The sequence below is a fragment of the Xiphias gladius genome, chromosome 9 (assembly GCF_016859285.1).
Source record: "Xiphias gladius isolate SHS-SW01 ecotype Sanya breed wild chromosome 9, ASM1685928v1, whole genome shotgun sequence".
Taxonomy (NCBI): Eukaryota; Metazoa; Chordata; class Actinopteri; order Istiophoriformes; family Xiphiidae; genus Xiphias; species Xiphias gladius.
This window is the reverse complement of record NC_053408.1, coordinates 1600957-1619671: the sequence shown is the minus strand read 5'-3', so window position 1 is coordinate 1619671 and position 18715 is coordinate 1600957. Positions and strand designations below refer to the sequence as shown.

Here is an 18715-nt window from a genome sequence, read left to right as displayed (position 1 = left end):
CTCCATTACAGTTGGAATATTAGGCTCCATGTAAACATACCTGGTTTTGGCATCTTCTGACAGCTCAAAACTGAACAAAATCATAACTATTTCAGTCGGTTCCTTTCTCAGGCGGTGAAGAGGCTGTAATTGCACAGCAAGTTGATGAAAACGTGGCTCTTGGTGACTGTTTGTGGTTTTTCATTGGGCTCTTTTCATAGAGTCAGAGTCTCTGAACCCTCCTGAGATCAAACAAGCTGCTGTAGGCTGTTTGTTTTTTTTATGGATGTGAAACTGTAAAATTGTGTGAGGTTAAAAACAGTGAAAAAACAACATAAAACATCTCACCTCACAGTTCTTATTTTTCACCTTTTATCAGGTGAAAAATTGGATCTCACACCAACTTACTTGCTTCTTGGAGATTTTGCTTTGGATTTTTTTCTGGTTTGACAATGAGGATCACTCGCATACACATTTCAAGGGATTTTGAGTACAGACACTTGGAAATTGGCTTGATTTATAAATGAAAAACTGTTGTACTGGCTTACCGGAGTCTTTCACCAAACACCTCACACCAGCCTGGACTCCCTCTGATCACGTCTCCTTCTTGAACCATCACCACAGATATCACAGTGATAATGAAAGTAGATTAGAAACGGTATCAGAAGTTTTGGATCTGTTCCATTAAATACTGTCTTTCCTCTCGCAGCTCCAAAGAGTTTTACAGTCAAATTGCTCGATTAGTTGCTTTAATATACAGAACATCCATTTCAAGTTCACTCAGTGCGTGTTTTTATTCAGAATGTATCTGAAAACAGTTTCACACCTCACACGTGCTCTCCGCCCTGGATTCGGACTTCCTAAATCTCCAAACTGTGAATTGTAAATCTGTTAACCACCGAAGAGAGAGCGGTCTCTAGCCAAAAGGAACTCCACAGGATCTATAAAATCGATCTAATCTTTTATCTCACATTTGAGCACGTCTGGAAGTCCTCTCTGGCTGCTGCTGAACTGCCATAATTATCTGTTTTCTCCACACTGTTGTGCTTTGTGAGGTGTCAGAGCTACTCTGGTTCTCGGCACAGATCCAGCAGAGCAGAGGAGGCGGTACAACGAAACAGCTTCTGAGACTGGTTTCCGTGCCTACATAGCGAGATGTTAACAGGGTGTCATAGTGAGTCTTGCGGGGGCTGTTCACCCCCCTCAGGACTGGGTAAAATAAACCAAGTGAAGCTGCAGATCGTCTAGGAAACGGCTTAATTTTCCAGGATATTGATCAAATTTATCTTGTTTGTACGTGGTTTGTTTACAAGTTTGTCTGTTGTTGGTCTACAATAGCATGCGGTGCATGCGGTGTCTGTGCTCAGCCTGTCTGAATTCAGTATTATTAATTATTAATATTAATATTAATATATAGTATTATTTTAAGCTTTCTTTTTTCAAAACATCAGGACTTTGGGCTCCATTCCCACCAGTAAGGTTAGAGGCCATTTTACTGTATAATATGGGAGGGGTTAGCTGGTCTCCCCAAGACCCATTTGATTGGATTCATTTATGCTATTCCCCTATTATCTATTATTTTACAAAAAGAGTTAATAGAGGAAATTAGACATACAGTATAAGAACTCAAAAAAAAATCTGACAAATAATTTACATGAACCAAGAGATAGCACAGTAATTAAAGCAGAATAAGAACTTAGAAAGTGTATTTCACTGAGTCTTTAAACTTTTTTAATTAACATGTTGAGCCTTTTCCACGTCCAGCGGTTACAGAGCAACACGATGATTCATTGAGATCTGGTGTCTTGTGTCGGCCAGTGCTCCCTCTCTTTTAGCTCTAGTTTTGGCCTCCACCAGCTCCTGAGAAGGTAGTTTACGGTGGCTTCTTAGAGCTTTTACTCTGACAGCAGCTGTCTGGTGAGGCTGGTGAGGATGCTAAGTTGTGATCTGGACAGTTAAGCAAAGAGCTGAGGCTCAATCTAAAGCCGAGGGGGAGCAGTTTTATTATAAAAATACTGATTACTCAATCTAATATCAGTATCATTATGTACTGCGACAATATATAAGATGCGTCAAATGTTTGAGAGAGTCTGATTTTTCTGTTACGCAAGACAAATGGGATATTTAGGGTCATTTAGAATGTGATTTCTAGTCTAATAAATATAAACAATGAATGAACATAGAAACAGATATTATCTGTGTATGTGACCACAGAAGCTCTTCTGCATCTTCCTCTCCTTCTTCTACCTTATGCAAGTTCATTGGCTTCAAAGCTTAAACTAAAAGTTGTTGTAGTTCAACACACACACACACACACACACACACACACACACACACACACACACACAAAGTCTTCTTGTCCTACATGAACTCTTGTTTTGTGTAGAGCTGCTTTTAGTACAGCTCTCCCAGGCTTTGGCTCCCACAGAGAGGATGAGGAGGCTTTTTTTTTTTTTGCTTTTTTCGGTTGTTTTTCAGTCTCTGACAAAGCGAGGAGGAGAGGACGAGCCCTGGAAGTATCTTTACTTGTCCTGTCAGGATCAACCTGACCTCCAGTCATTCCTGGAGTCTCAGTGGCCTGGATGGAGGACATCGTGTTGCTGTTAAAAGCAGCGTTCCCTCAAGTACTGTGACACCCTGCAGCTCAGGACTGTGGGAGTGTGCATCTGAGTGTGTTTGTTTGTGTGCTTTGTTGTAGCACATGTCTTCACAGAGGACTGTAGATTTGGATGCCAGTTGTGTTTGTGTGTGAGCCCTGTGTATTTTGGTGTGTGTCTCTGTGTTCATGTATGTGTTAATGTTTGATGGAGTCCTTTAGATTCAGTTGGAGAATGTGGCACAGAAAGAGAGCCAGACAACAAGCTCAAACTCAGAGCAGAGTGCCACCCAGAACAGCGGAAGCAATGAATCCTCAGTGTCAGAGCCGCCTTTAACAATACTGTCTTGTCAAGCAGACAATCCATGGCACACTAATGAGCTTTTCTTTTCTTAATATCAAATCTAAAGAGGGGTTCTTTTCTGTAACCTAAAGTAAAGATGCTCTGGTCTTCATTGTAAACCTCGGATGTCTTTAGTTCTTTGTCAAGTCCTCCAACCTCCTCCAACCCAGACAACCCCATAGGTCATTTGTCCCTACTCTCTGATACGAATCATAGGATCATTGCCTCAGTTAGCGCCCCAGTGTGTTCTGGGTCTGCCCCGGGGTCTCCTTTCAGTTGGACATGTCCAGCATATATCCAGTGGAAGTAATCCAGGGGCTTTTCATGAGACGAGCATCTCTTCTGCGCTGAAGGAAGCAGACTCTTTCTTGCCTCTCACAACTCTTAAACTTGTTACATGCTTAGCATTGAGCGTGTGATTTGCATACTGTCCTTTAAAAAAACTGTTCATTTCCAAGCACCGTTTTTCTCATTTAAGTCCCGGTAGCTCATAAAGGTTATATCAAAAAGAAGTTGGAGGCCTTTGAAGCTTTTCCTTCATTTTCTGAAGGGCAGTACTTTTAAATAGTTTGGTCGGAATAGAAAACAACTCTGTGCCCGTGTTTCCAGAGGGAATGAAAATGGGTGCAGCTGGTTGTCCAGTAAAGTATCCCAGGAATGATGTCCACATTGAACCATTCAGCAGCTCGTGATTTACGCTAAACACCAAAATTCAGTGCAGTTGAAGGAAGTAGTGTTTTCGTTGTGAGACAGAAAGTAAGGTGTGGAGGTCGGGCGTTGGATCGCCCTGTGTCATGTGTGAGACCAGAGTTTGTGTCCAGTGACAGACCTACAATTAACAGCTGCCTTTTTATTAACCATGGCCATGATCCTTCCCCAATCTTTAATAAGTATTTTAGTTGCCTAACCCTGACCTTAACTTAACCTTAGGCACATCTTAGTTGCCTAAACCACACCTGTACCTTAACCATAGTTTATGTGCCCTAGTTATGATCTCTTGAACCTTAACCAAACAGTGGCTGGCAGGTGCAGCTATGGTAAAATGTGAGACTTTTAACAACTTTAGCGTTGAATGCAAAGCAATCATCCCCAAAAAAATCAAAGACTGAACATAATCTTGAATATTGTGGAATAGTCCAATGACGAAGTTTGGGGTTGCCTTCGACCTCGCATCAGAGGACCTCTACGTAAGGCTGAACCCGTCTAAACGTCCTGATGTTGCACCACTGGCCGACTTCTGAGTCTCTGAGCATCGGTGGAAAACTTCACAGTGAGTGCCGTCCCATCCTGTTTGAGTCCATGTGTGTGGACGGGGCATAGTAGATCAAATAGTAAATCGACAGCTTGCCCTTCAAACTCAAGACTTTCATCCAAAGCAAAAAACTATCATGTCACTCCGTCTTCTTCAGTCGATCTCAGATGTTCTCTGTTTTTCACTCCAGAGTAAATACATTCCCGGGTATTTATTTCAAATTAAATATCCTCTGTGTTCTTCGGTCTGCTTTGAGCTACAGATGTTCTTTGATCTTCAGCCCCTCTCAGACAAAATAAAAAAAATACTCGTCTGTTCTCTCAGACCTATGAAGATGTTCTTTGTTCTCGTGATTCTCTTTCCTATAAAGTTTAAGAAGGATGCTCTGCAGAGAGAGAGACATTTCTTCCTGTTTTCCCATCAGATTCAGATGTGCCTCTCCATTTTCTGTTTTCTAGCTTTAAAGCAAAAGTGAAAAAGAAAAGGAAACTACGGAGAAAAATGAAGAGCGAGAGAGAGATGGGGAAATCCTCGTATCTGAGAAACAACAAGCTCGACCTTGTGGCTACAAGTATATTGTTTTGGCCATTTCTAGGGCGCATCCTCTAGCAAGTATCATTCTCGTCGGTTCGATCCCAGTCCGTTCCATTAACATGGTGTTAAACGCAGCCTGTCCCTGTTTACTGCTGCTCCCGCCGCATGTTAATGCTTGTTTTAGGGGACTATTAATCCCACAGAGAGAGAGAGAGAGAGAGAGAGAGAGAGGAAGGCAGTAGAGCGTAATATAAACCAGCTAACTCCCTAATCCCCCTGTACTGGACCCCTGACATCCCTTGAGCCCTGCTGCTGGCTGCAGAATCGAAAAAGAAACACTCTGACGTTAGCTTTGCATCTTTGATCCTTTAGAGTTAGTTCCCTTCCCTCTCCCAGCCACGTGCAACAGTTTCTTTGTGTGTTATCAAACACGCAATTCTTATCTCAGGGAACATTTTTGCCCCTTTTAGGTGTTATATGCATTCAAAAGATTTAGACCGTTTCAAAAAATTGAAGGTCACAATTAAAGTTAAGGCTGCCAATATTCAGTATTTGTGTCATTGTCAACAAACCTCATGAAAAGACCAAAACCAGCTACATATTAGTTCATCCCTCCATCTTTTCCCTGCCATGTCGTGGCTCTCAGCTCCACGTCCATTGGTGCCTGTTGAAGACGTGAGTCTTTAAATGCATCTCACAAATATATAGTTACATTTTTTACAAGTCATTTTCCTAAAACAGCCGTAGTCTTTTAACCAACAAAAAGGAGGAAACGGTGACTCTGCCGGGGACTATTTTCAGCAGCGGATTCATCCACGTGTGGTGCTGTAGCGAGTATTTGGGGCAGCAGGACGGTCTGTGTGGGACTGAGTTTAAATAAACTAGTGTGTTTTCATGGTGATGAAATAACATGTCAGCCAGTGCAACAGTGTGAATCACTGATGTGTTTTTAATGGTTTCTGGACAATGATGGAGCATCTATGGCTCAGAGGAATAAGACATATATGACTTTGATACACACAGTACTTGGTAGAAGACAACATACAACGTTGGTTTGAGTCTTTTTCACTGGACATAATGACAATGAGAAAAACTACAGAATTCCACTCATCCTTCATATGGGCTTTTTCCTAAAACATAACCATGGATACTGTATTATGTAAGGATTTTTCTTCTCAGTCCTACACTTCTCAGAGGAAAACAGCTGCTGGTTCTCGTACATTTAAGAATGGAAACTAAACAAGTTAACATCCAGAAATAGGCGCTCTAATACGTCTTTGCCCCGAAGCAGCTCATCACTCAATATTTAGCGGAGTAATCCCGATTCTGTCTCCCAGGTTTCATGTATCTGGGCCTGTCCGATCGATACCTCATCAACACCTTGAAAGGCTGACGTGCTGCCGGTGGACTTTGACGGTTGAAACGGCTGCTGAGGAGGGAAACATAAAGCCATTCAAACGCTGTGCTGCCTCCGTTCTCTCAAAGACCGCCGGGTCTTATGTTGTTGTTGTTTCTGTCTGTTGAATATTTATTTGCAACCAATTGGCAACAATTTTACCTGTGGGCAAACTTCCGATATTTTTGCGGCATATTTGCAGCTCATGCAGGTTTCTTTATTTGTTAGCGGTGCATAAAATCTAGGTTTTCTCAATGATAGTTTAATTTAGCTCTTCAGTGAAAGCATTTTAGCACAGGCCTTTAAACATGGAGAAGACGGTGTAATCAGTGTTTATGTGGCAAATGTCAGGGACAGTATATCAGACTCAGAGAAAGGGCCTTTTTTGATGGTGATGATCTTCAGCTTATTTAACTGGATGTTGATGTCAGGTGTCAAATCTGCAAATTAATGAGCAGTGTTAGTGGGCTTTACAAATGAGCTAAAAGCGGTTAGAAAATGTATTTGTTCTGGCAGGAGAAGGGTCAGTGGACTCGGTGGATGACAACACGCTTTTAATTGACGGGTGTTAAATATAACCGCTGTCTCTTTGTGTGAGTTTCAAAGTCAGCACAGGGGTCAGCTGCGAGGGCGCGAGTGCAGATCTGAAACGAGATATTTCAGCAACAGAAGAGACTGTTGCACTGGCTCCTGGTGCAGCGCTGACTGCAGGCTGCGATGACGCAATAAGTTTGATCTTCCCTGTTTTTTTATCATGATTTTTCTCAACTTTCTCAACGGGTTTTGACTGGATCTCTCTCTCCCTCCATGGTTAAGATGCACACCATAAAACCACATTCAGCCTGGGGATTCTCCTACATGCCCTACTCCTTTCTCTCTCCGCACTGTCAACCATCAAATAAAGGCAAAACTGCAAATAAAATAACAAAAAAATATGTAAACAGCCCATGTTGCTGTCAGTCATGGGAGCCTGGATTGTCCCGGTCCAGTGAGAAAACTGCATAAATGGGTAGAAAACTAATAAAATGTAAAAACTGTCAGCAGCTAAAACTCTCTACCCAAAACAAACTCTGATCATAAAGCTCGGCTGTGTCCCCGTTGCTTTGTTGGGCAATATTATGATTATTAGTTTTGAGCTTGGCAGTCAGAAAATCTGAACTCATGAATATACTGTATAGCTTTCATATATGTATATATACATGTCTGTATCCAATGACTATCCGAGTACACTGGGAATTATGCTCATAATTGAAACTGAAATGTAAAGATCCCCCCAAGACACTTTAAAGACATAGAAATACTCTGTTTGTAATATTGGATTGATGGTGATATTGGTTAGATATTGGTCTGATATTTTTTTTTTCTTAATAATTCTTAAAAAGATTTAATTGACCCCCTTTTTTCTCTTTGAATAATCCACAGTCTATGAATAATCAAGTATTGTTCATTTGAGAAGTTTAGCAGCTTGGACACAAGATGTCTCCTCAGTGTTTGTGACCTGGAGGCTTCAAGTTTCCACATCACATTCGTATAAGTTGGGCACTGGAGCGGGACTGACTCCAAGCTAGTTGAGACGTCAAATGTCCAGTTGTTAAAGGGAGATTTAAGGTGAGCACAGAGACACTTCCCCCTTCAGACAGCGTAGCTTGTGAAAACAGTGCCGGTCAGCAGCAAACAGCTACTTCTGGACGTCCAGAGCTTCACGTCCGTCAGTATTTGAAACTGATAAAATGCTGAGGATGTCTCCTGCAGTGGCCTGTGTCTCTCTTCTCTACTCCGTCTCTCTTCCTCAGAAAGACGAAGTGATCAAAAGGCCTGACTCATGCCCTGTCACGTATCAGAGGAAAAGGAAAAAAGGCAAACTGTCTAAGGTCGGGAGGAAGCCGTGTTTACGATCGCATCCCTGCACCTCAGGCCTGACGTCTGCGGGATTGTCCCTGTGTGTCGCTTGTCTCCTTCGTCTCGCTCGCACCGTGCTTCTCACACATTTGTGTGGCTGTCAGTCATCGGAGTCAGCCCTCATCATCGTCGTCCTCCCGCCCCTCACCTGGGGCTGACTACTGCGGCGTGACGGGTTGTGGTCAGGCTGTGACCTCGTCAGATGACACACAGGCAGCGATGAGCGCAGCTCGCGTGTCGCCGCCAAACTGTCGCTTCGGAGAAGACAACGGGAACTGCTTTTCTCCGAACCGCAAGACGGCGACGTCGGCCTGTTGGTCAAACACTGGGCTCCGCCACAAAATCTTGAAATCTGGTTTGGATATTCGTGATCCCCAGAGGATGAATTGTGCATAATCTGACGACCTCCTCCGTTGAGGACACTTCACAAGCTTTCCTCTCTCACAAAGACAAACGTGACAAAATGTGTCAAATTAATTTAAAACGGAGGTGAGTGTTTCCTGGTTGAACTGGTTGTTTAGACAAATCGTTTGTAACACGTGATAAGATTCACAGAAGGTTCTTATATCTGGTATTCTAACATTACAGTAAGCCACGGAGTTTTATATTCGTTGTTTCATAAAAGTTTCCTCGCTCTCCGAATTTCTGCGTGACCCCGCGCACTGCGATGGCCCCGTTCAAATCTGTCGCTTCGCAGGTAACGACTCTGTATGACGACGTCATATTGTGTGACTGACTGAAACACTAAGATCCTGTAAAGACTTCACGATTCCAAACCGAAAATTTTAGATGCCTCGCGCCACATTTTTAATGTTCTCATCGCCGATGACTACATTAAGCACACGGTGAACGAGGGAACCATCACTGTAAATTTTTTAATTTTCGTTCCGATTTCTGTGGCGAATGCTCCTGCAGCTCCCTCACCTCAGATTGGTTTTGAATTCCTTCTGTGCTATTTGTGTGCGACTTTAAAGCCTTCAATAAAGCCGTCGTGTGCTGTTTGAGTCATCTAGCACTTCTGAAATGTATCTTGGATCTCTAACACGCCACGACCCTTCATTCATAACAAACGTAAAAAAACATTCCCCACTGAAAAATAGCTCTTAAAAAATAGTAAAACTACAGACTCACCCAATATTTTGGATATTGCATTTTATAAATGGCAGGTTTTGGGGGGAAAAACAAGGTCACTGTGTTGGGCCAGTTCTTATATTGTGCATAAATTCCACCCGATATGTTTTTCTAATCTTATTTTCCTTTTTCTGTCTTTGCTCCATCTTGTTTCTTTCTCCTACTGCACCCATCCTCTTCACCCACACTGATCATTAAATGCCACGGTAAACATGTTTTTACTTCGAGGGCTGATGTGTAATTGTTAGAGTAACCATTTTCTGTGCCCAAAGTGCCAGAAAATAAATCCGAATGCAAATGCAGCTAAGAGACAAGCTGCACTTTAGATAATAGAGCAGGAAGTCAGGGAGTAAAAACCCAGAGCTTGAATCAAAACAACATCAGTTAAGAGCAACAGAGTTACATAAGATGAAGAGATGGAAGGATGAACTGTTTGAGTTCTGCCTGTCGTCTCAGGTGAGTCATGTTCAAGTGTGTGTGTGTGTGTGCCAGACATAATACCTACAGTCCATCTGGCCCCGGTAAAGGTTATGGTGACAGGTGTAATATCTCCAAGTAGGAGATGTCATTCGAAGTGTGCTGTGAGAGCAGAGCTGTGGCCTTTACTATAGGTTAACCACACACACACACACACACACACACACACACACACACATGCAGATGTAAAATTCATTTTTAGCTTTAGTCTAACTAAGCTCCCTGATTAAAAGGACTGTCTTTATTTCTCAGCCGGCAGAAGTGCAGCTAAGCAGTTGTGTCCCCTCGACGTTTTTACCGCGAGCTGTTCACTAAGTCGTGTTGAGTTACGTGAGCGTGTCGGTGTTTGGTCGTGCGGAAACCAAATGAGGACCTGTTAAAAAAACATCTGGCAGGCTGAGCCCCGAGGATCGAGGGCAAAGATACGACGCGATCGGTCACGGCCGCATTGATGGCAACGTGCTGTGTGTGCATGCGTTTGTGCGAATGTACAGTACTTGTTTAGTGAATGGAAAGTGTATGTATTCAGCGATAGTTTTTTCTACGAGCTCTACTACCTTTTTCTGGAGTTACTGACCATATTCCACTGCCTCTTTTGAGGAGGAAAGGTGAAAAGCTCGAGTGTGGACCTTGTTTCTCGTGTTCCCCGGGTCAAGGATGAACTCCTGTATGTGTTCGTTGTTGCCCACAGCAGTGACATGGCCCATTGGTCAGTGTGTTGGTCCAACACCTTGGTCCTGAGTGAAATATCTCAACAATTATGGGATGGTTTGTCGGGAAATTAAGATCCGGACATTAATGGCCACAAGAGGACGACAAGTCAAAATGTCCATTTGCCGAACAGTTCGTTACGGGACACCTGTGAAATTAGTGACGAAATTCCCATCAGCTGCACTTTAGAATTGATGTCAGATGCTTACTATCCAGAGGTTAACATGTTACACTCCTATGTGAAATATTACCACGATGCGTTACATGCTAAACGTTAGCATGTAAAGGTCCCTACAGTGCTTTTCACTTATCGTGGCTGATTTCCCTCAGGTCTGTCTGAGCGTGTACAGACCGTAGTCGATAAACCTTTTCCATATCAAACAGTTTGACTTGTCGGCGCAGGAAAAGGCCTGGAACCCCCCCCGACTCTGCTGTACTTCTCAGGGTCGGCCTATATTATCAAGCTTGAGGATGTAATTGACCTTTTCACAGCAGACATTTTGGCGCTGGTGATAGTAGGGAAAGCACAGGTTTAATTAATAGCATTGATAGCAACTGTATTCCATTCACGCAAGCTAGTTCTGGGCATCTGGAACTGTGCACGCCGCGTCACCGGCATTGATTACTGGGACACTTGCTGGAGCTGAGCCGCCGTTGAATGAAGTTGCTTCACCGTCGCTTCTCCTGCCGTGAAAAGTCAAAGTGTCAAGATGAAAAAAGGTCTGTTGACAACTGCAACCTGAGCAGGGGCCTTATTCTAGCTTGGGAGTGTTCACCAGTTATTCCAAGGTGGTTAGCCCTAGTGCTAACCGAGCAGTCACAGCAGATAAAGGGCTGATATAAGCTTCTTTTGTCACATGAGGCATTTACGGTGCAGCGGGTCGTTACCTGTAAAAATCATTTTAAACGATGTGACACAAATGCAGCATAATTAGTCACAACAACTGAGGACACCTGTGTGGGCCCGCAGGGCTTTTAACATGCTAACTAGGTGCAGGCTAACATACTGATGTAAGAGCGCTAACAGACTAACACGCTAAACTTCACGACACTAAACATTAGCAAACATGCAAGCTAACATGTTAGAATGCTAACATGCTAAATTGTACACGTTCGGCATCAGCTAGTTAACAGCCCGTAGATGTTGTCATGTGTTAAAAACACGGCAATGCCCCCGTGTTAGCATTTAGCAGGTGTTGACGCGCCGAGTCTGAGGCGTCCGAAAATCACCACTGTGCAGAAGACAAACCCTTCTGATGTACAGGATGGGACACGGACTTCATCCGCCAACACCCTCAGGACAAACTTTACATGTTTGTCCCTCTCGTTGTGCAGATGTAAGAGCAGGGAGGCTGTTTCTGCAGCTTAGCTTGATTAATCTACATGTGTACCCTCCAGGATGTCCTGCGTATGTGCGATTGTTTCTGCATGTGTGTCTGTTCAGTCATGCTTACACCAGATGCTCCCTCCCGTCTGTTTTCTCATTTTCATTTGAAATATTCATTTGTTTATTTTTTAATTTTTCTTTCAGAGAGTTTCGATCGTTAGAAAATGATGAGTTACATTGTTAATTTAAGCTGCTGGTGCTTCTGCACATGGAGCCAGAAGGCGTAACACAACACACACACCCACATGGCCATATCCTCATGCCATATGTTGACATGCATAACTGTGGGGCACACACACACACACACACACACACACACAATGCATTCTGTATCCTTGCGGCTAAGGCGCTTTCATCGCTGTTGGAGCTGGAACGGACTGGGTTGGATTGATACTTATCTTACTCGTATGCACATAACTCACTAACTGTTGGAAAATCGCTGGTATGTTGACAGACTGATGAACTTCGAAGAACAAGGCCAGGCCAGAGTTTGTGTATAGTTTACTTGATATTTTGTAACATTATAATGCGAATATTTAATCCCTTTCAGGTGCAGTCGCATTCGCAGCTTCGGGCCTATTTCCGCCTCATTTTACCTTCATGTTTAAAGCTTAATAAGTTCAACACCACAGAACACAGGTTAATGGCTTAAATTAAAGAGCGCACATGTACCATGAAATATTTAAGCATAAATTACTGCATTTATTAATCTCCATGAACATATAGGACATTGAATACACACTTCTTTTTTTAAATGAAAACACACTCAATTTTTGTTTTACAGTGACCTTTAATAAAATATGTCTGGTTGACGTGTAAAAGAAACTAAAGTTTTACAGGACAGTTAGTGAGCGGTGTAGCCTCGTGTCCTTTCGTGAACTGAACAATGTGAAGCTTTATTGTCCATTTGTAGCAGACGACTTTAATTGTTTACAACTGTTTACATCACCTTAAGTACTTAAAGGAACATTTTGGAAAATAGACTTATTTGGTTTCTTGCTGAGATTTAGATGAGAACTCCTATACGACTCTCATATCAGTACGCTACTGGAGCTGTAGTCAGGACACTGTTAGCTTGTTTTTTAACTTTGGGCAGAGCGAGGCTAGTTATGTCCCTCTGCTCGCAGCTTTTATGCTAAGCTAGGCTACTTAATACACAGGCATGAGACCGATTGAGTGATTTAATCATTGCATCGGACATTACCCCGAAACGTTGAACCATTCCTTCAAGTAATAGGAAGACTTTAACTGCAGCATTGCATCGTTATATATCGTAGTTCGTCATATTTCATCTGAGTTGGAATTTGAAATAACCGGACATTTAAGTCTCTTTTTCAGGGAGCCTTTACAGTATTTTTTTCTGCTTGCATTTGATATTAAAACAGGAAAAAACTCTCCACCAAACTTTTCAGCTCGGTGCAGCGTGACCCGCAGCACTGCGCTACCAGCGGCGCGCTTGGCTATCATCTGCGGGATGCTGCATGTTATCAAGACTATCACACAGTGGCGGAGGGCCAGACGAGCTCCCGGCGGCGTGATAAGTGCAAACTGCTCGCTCTGCTCTCTCTGAAAGGCATTTGTTGTTTGACATTTTGGCAGGACAACCAATCACGGGAAGAGCAGAGTCTCGGCTGTTTTCAAACCGCCACACCGCGATCAGACAAAGACGACACGCGCGAGAACAAAGGCAGACAAGGCAGCTGCGGTTTGGTACAACAGCTGCTCCTCTGTGATTGAGGCCACGCAGGGGGATCTCACCGCTGAGGCTGAAGTGAAACACAATGAAATGCTACGTGCTACGTGTGATTCAATTATCGTAAGGCAGTCCTTGTCATCAACCCTGTCTCTTTCTGTCTCTGTCTCTCTGTGTCTGCAGGCGGTGGAAACAAATCTGGCCTCCAAAGACAGTCACTGGGTCTTTGTGAATGAGGTAAGACACTGAGCGCCTCTCACACTAAACTGTGTCAAACGTAAAGTCGACTGTCTTCTGTCTTTGCTGGCTACACCTGTGTATTCCCCACTGAGGCTGATGTAGCACCTCCTCATGTTAATATCCGACGTACCACGACAGCCATGTCAGATGAACCACCTGTTATGTTCCAAAAATGTTCTGGATGATATTAAACACTGTTATTCATTAAAAAAAAAAAAATGAATCATGTAGAAAAGTAGGACAATTCAGTTGTCAGTGTTTCGATTCGTTTGGTTAAGTCTGCATTGGTGCTACTACGGTTTGGCGCGGCGGAAGCTAGACGTTTCAAACACTTATCCATTACATCAACCTATGGGAACTTATCGTTCAATGCTTTTAGCTGCAGTGTGTGTGTCAAGCATTAACTCGTCATTTTTTAACATGATATTTCGACCGCCCAATTACAAGCCAACCTTCTTAACCAGAGACACACAACCTGCAAAGAGGTTTTTTTGACACATTTTTGTCAACTCGTCATCCTGCCGCATCAGAGGGAATCAAAACGAACCTGATTTTAGTTTTCCATGATTTCACCTCAAAATCCGTGGCTGGTCTGTGCCGTCTGAGAAGACAAGCTGTAGCTTCTGGTAAGCACCGGTCCAACCCTCACATTTGTTTTGTTCGGCTTCCCAAGCATCTCTATCTAACTTCATGCCTTTTTTTGTTTTCGGATTGTTTTTTTTTTTAATCGCAGTCTTACTCCTAATAAAGCACACCACCGAGACTGGGACGCACATTTTCAGACACCTTCAGGCCTTTATTTGGTGCCAACAGAGTTCAAGTGTCTTCACTCTTAAAATCAAACGAGCTGCGCAGACTTCTCGTCTGTTTTTGGTTTTGAATTATCTTTCCTTTTGAATTCCTCACTCTACCCTCCGTATCAATACCCAGGCGTCTTCTCAGCCAATTAACTGAGCTGACAAGAGTGTTAACAGCCTAATTCGGGGGAAACCGTCATCTGCTGAAGGCTGAGTACAAAAAACTTCAGAGCTTGCTTCATTGCCAGATTTTCTTTTTCTTTTTTTTTGCTTTGTACCTCCCGGCTTGGTGCCAACCTCCTAATCCACTTAATATGTATCTGCTTTGTTTCAAAGTCATCATTTAACTAATGATACCCTGTGTTTTTAATCAACCAAAAGAGTGAAATAGAGTGAAATACATTTCTTTTGATAAATGTGTGTTTGTCCCGGTTGCATTTCAAGTGCGGAGTATGGCTGCAGTGTAACATTTGTACTCGCTAGAGGCCTTTTTTTTTATCAGCAGAGTGTTTAAATCTTTCAGAATTATTCAACTCCATTAGTCCTTTCTTTCCGTCTCCTCCCTCCTACTTTCACACCTTCTCTTCTTCCTTCCTTCCCTCCAACTAAATGTTAATTTCTTCAGTAAACAGTGGAACAAGGGAAATCTTAGGTTTCTGCCTCTTTCTTCCAGAACAAAAGGAGATGAAAACTAAGTCGAAAGTCACGGCTGAAAGCGAAAACTGTGACAATCACTTTTCGGCTTTTACTTGGCGCCAGGACGGTTCAAATGTACTGACTCTTAAAATTCATCGGACTGCACCGGTCATGTTTCCTCTTGTCTGAACCTGACCTGAATGTCTCCCTTGAAACCACTATGATTAAAACTGTCTGAGGCAGGAAGTTTTCAACCCAAGGTTGCAGCTCCTTTTAGGAAAGTTTCCTCACCACATCAGGTCATGTTCCCATGCACGATTTTTCATTTTCAACAAATTAAAACTAAATGATCATTTCAAATAAAAGAGGTTTAGGGACTAAACTCATCCACAATTTCACTGAACGAACCAGCAAGAAAACAGCCGGCACAAACCACTGCCACATGCGGGCCAGCACGTCGACCGTTACAGATAACACTTTACTTATTTTACATTTTATGTAACATTACATCAGAAAAAATGCGACTAGAACAAATAAATAACTACATCAAAAGAGTCAGGACTAGACTAGATCAAAATCAGGTACCAACGTTACCTCTGCTGCCTCCCTCTCTCGCTTCTCATCCCTCCAGACAAGCGTAATGTGAAATCCTGAGTGTAACAGCGGGTGAACCAGACGGCTTGTCAACCTCCCAACCCTCTCACATCCTCCCTAAATACTCTCTCCCATCCCTGCCTCTGTCTTCCCGCCCGTCTTCCGTCGCTCCCCTGAGGATTTGGCAGTGCCAGTGTGTAGTGTGTCACTGAGCCCAGACAGGTAACGGCGCTAGTTTATAGTCCTGGACGGCGGTTCAGTGAGATGTCAGCTGATTTCCGTTTCCTTCTCTTTCCGTTTTTCTGTCTCCTGTCGGTCCCGTCTCCTCCCTCCATCCAGTGTTTAGGTAAATGGAAAAGAGACTTGTGCAACACCTCTTTAGTTAAGGGGGGTGGTTACATGCAGATCTGTGATGGCTTTAGTCCTCTCATATGCTAAAGCTGCACTGTGTAATATTTCTAAGGTATATCTAGAATTTGAGGACATCACGTAGGGTAGACATTTTACAATTTGAATTCAATTCAGACTCGACGTGAGGGAAAGGGAATTAAATGATTTTAGACACGAGAAAGCTCCAGCCCCGTCAAAAGAACAGAACACATCTTGTTTTAAGAGCTTAAATATGTTGTAGTCCAAACTATACAGTTTACTTTATAGGCTGACAACAGGGCTTCAGTTAACTGTAACCGGCATTAGTGATTCATCCAACAGCTGACTTATTTTTATTTATTTATTCATTTTTTATTTAACCATTTTCCATTGGTTTGAAAAATACTGACCCCAGAATACCGCAGACTAAAGACTGATATTCAAAATGCTTATTTCTTCTTACCAGCATCCAAAGTCCCGAATCACAGTAGATGCATTTTTGCTGACACGTTTATCTCCAGTTACTTGGATTAGGGGAGCCATCTAGAGTTCAGCGTCGCACCACCAATGGTACAATAAACACCCCCCCTACAACCTGACCTACAGCCGCCAATGACAATCTGTCTGACTTTATTGATAATGACAAGACCCACCAAAAGCAAGCAAGGTCTAATGCCTGGGTGACCCTGTCCGACAAACATTACTGCTGTGTCCTCTGTGCAGTGCTGGGCGGCGGTGCCATGCAACGTCGGGCGTGCTGTCACCAGAAGACAGGTGTGCTTTTCACCCTCTGTCTGCTGGTAGTACAAACAGCCATGAGCAGACAACACCACTGATGCCAATTAACAAGACTTGGGGAGAGAGACTTTCATACGGGGCAGTGATGAGAGGGGGACGCGTAGAGAGATGAGGACAGCAAATAAGCAGCGGGGGAAGGGGCCGGGGGGGTGAGGGAGAGATGACAGAGACACTGAGCGGGCAGCAGTGAAGCCTAGTGGTTGGACAGAGCCTGTGAAACAGCAGCGGTCAGGTTTCACCTGAGAAACAGCTGTAGGTCCACACAGACTGTCTGTGGCTAACACACTGAAGCTGCTCAGACTCAGACAGAAAAGAATTTGGGGTTTTAATTTTCTCCCTCTAATACCACTGTAGCACTGTTTTCCTTAAACACATTCTATTAAACATCCATTATAGCTGCTTTGAGGATTTCGTGATTAAAGCAGCTGATCGAAGTTTGCTCCCTCGGTGTTCAAGGAATAAATGGCAGCAGTTTTCAACTTAGAAGTTTAAAACATGATGCAAATCTGCTGCACAGATTATGTTTTGGTTTTCTGACTTTTCGTCAATGATTCGTTGATTTTTATTGGGAAATTCGGAACAGTTTTCTCTTCAGGCCTATCAAATCGATTCAATCAACCAGAGTCTTGGTTGATCTACAGGGGGGTTGCACGTAGACTTCAGAGGGCCACCAACAGTTGGGAACCATTGTCCTAAAGATTGTGGTTAGAGTCTGTGCAGGTCGTCATAAGTATATGGTCAGTAATAGTTAACTTTGGACTATAAATACATTTTTTACTTATATGTGATTTTGTCAATGTTAATGTAGTCAAAGGCCTGTCCACGACAACATAGAAGAGAATAAAAGGGTCCTTTCCAACCTTGTTACACACGTCTATCTATTCAAGATGTCTTTGTTAGCCAAGACATCAGCTTGCTTAAGGTTGTATTTTAGAAATTAGTTTTTAAAAAATAACCCAATTACCTGAGCTATCAACTGGAAAACAGAGGGTGTAGAGGAGATGAAGATGGACTCTGACTGGAAAAGACTGAAATACAGCTCTTTGAAATGCAAATCAGTTGCTTTGTGAACAAAAAACAACTCCAGGTTACATTACAGCTTCCCCAGGTGTGGCTGTTAAACCTTCCATCTGTATGGACGGCTAAATCCATCAGAGCCTTGTTTCTCTGTCCTGTGTTTCCTCACCATCCTCCATCCTCCTCTTATCTATCCCCATCACCACAAAGAACGAACCAAAGGCTAATGACTTGTTAGACTGCAGGTAATGAGAGCAGGGGAGCTCTTCCAGCAGGGCATTAGTAGGTAAAAGTCTGTCTGAAAAATAATCAGATGATAAATGAACCTCCCACCTTGTGAGTTCGTTTCATTCATTAAAATGAAGAGCAGCAGATTCAATAATGCAATGCATATATGTATATTTTCAAAATAAATTACAGTACATACACTGTGGACAGAGAGCCGGTACTTTCACAGGACGTAGTCTCGTGCTATTTCAGTGTATTTCTCTCTAAACTTAGTCTGCGACAGTCCGGACATCTACGCAAGCTAATGCAAAGCTAACTGGAATTTTTATTAGTTTTACTCTTGAGAGAACTTTTTATGTCACAGATGCAAGTCATGATTCAGGCTTTTGGACAGAAAACATAGTTTAGACTTGCAGCATTGTTTAATAATATCTAGCTGCAGTCGTATAATAGTGTCTAACAGCAGGCGTATGATAAACTCCTCAACATGCTGTGTTTTCAATCATCTGAAATCTTAAGCAGCAGCCGCATTTATTTTGAATAAGCTGCAGTAAACTGTAGACAATGTACCTTCTTAGTGTCCTCAGTCAGGGTCCCATCTGTCCTAACAGCACCATTACGTGCTACTGGAAGTGAAG

The 18715-nt window shown here is 42.9% G+C and overlaps 1 protein-coding gene across 1 annotated transcript in view; it reads left to right on the top strand.

The window, feature by feature from the left end:
• grid1b (glutamate receptor, ionotropic, delta 1b) overlaps positions 1–18715 on the top strand; it is a 490341-nt gene that overhangs the window by 394108 nt on the left and 77518 nt on the right. The window contains exon 5 of the mRNA XM_040135538.1: positions 13582–13635. Coding sequence (XP_039991472.1) covers positions 13582–13635 — 54 coding nt within the window. The remainder of the gene's footprint in view (positions 1–13581; positions 13636–18715) is intronic.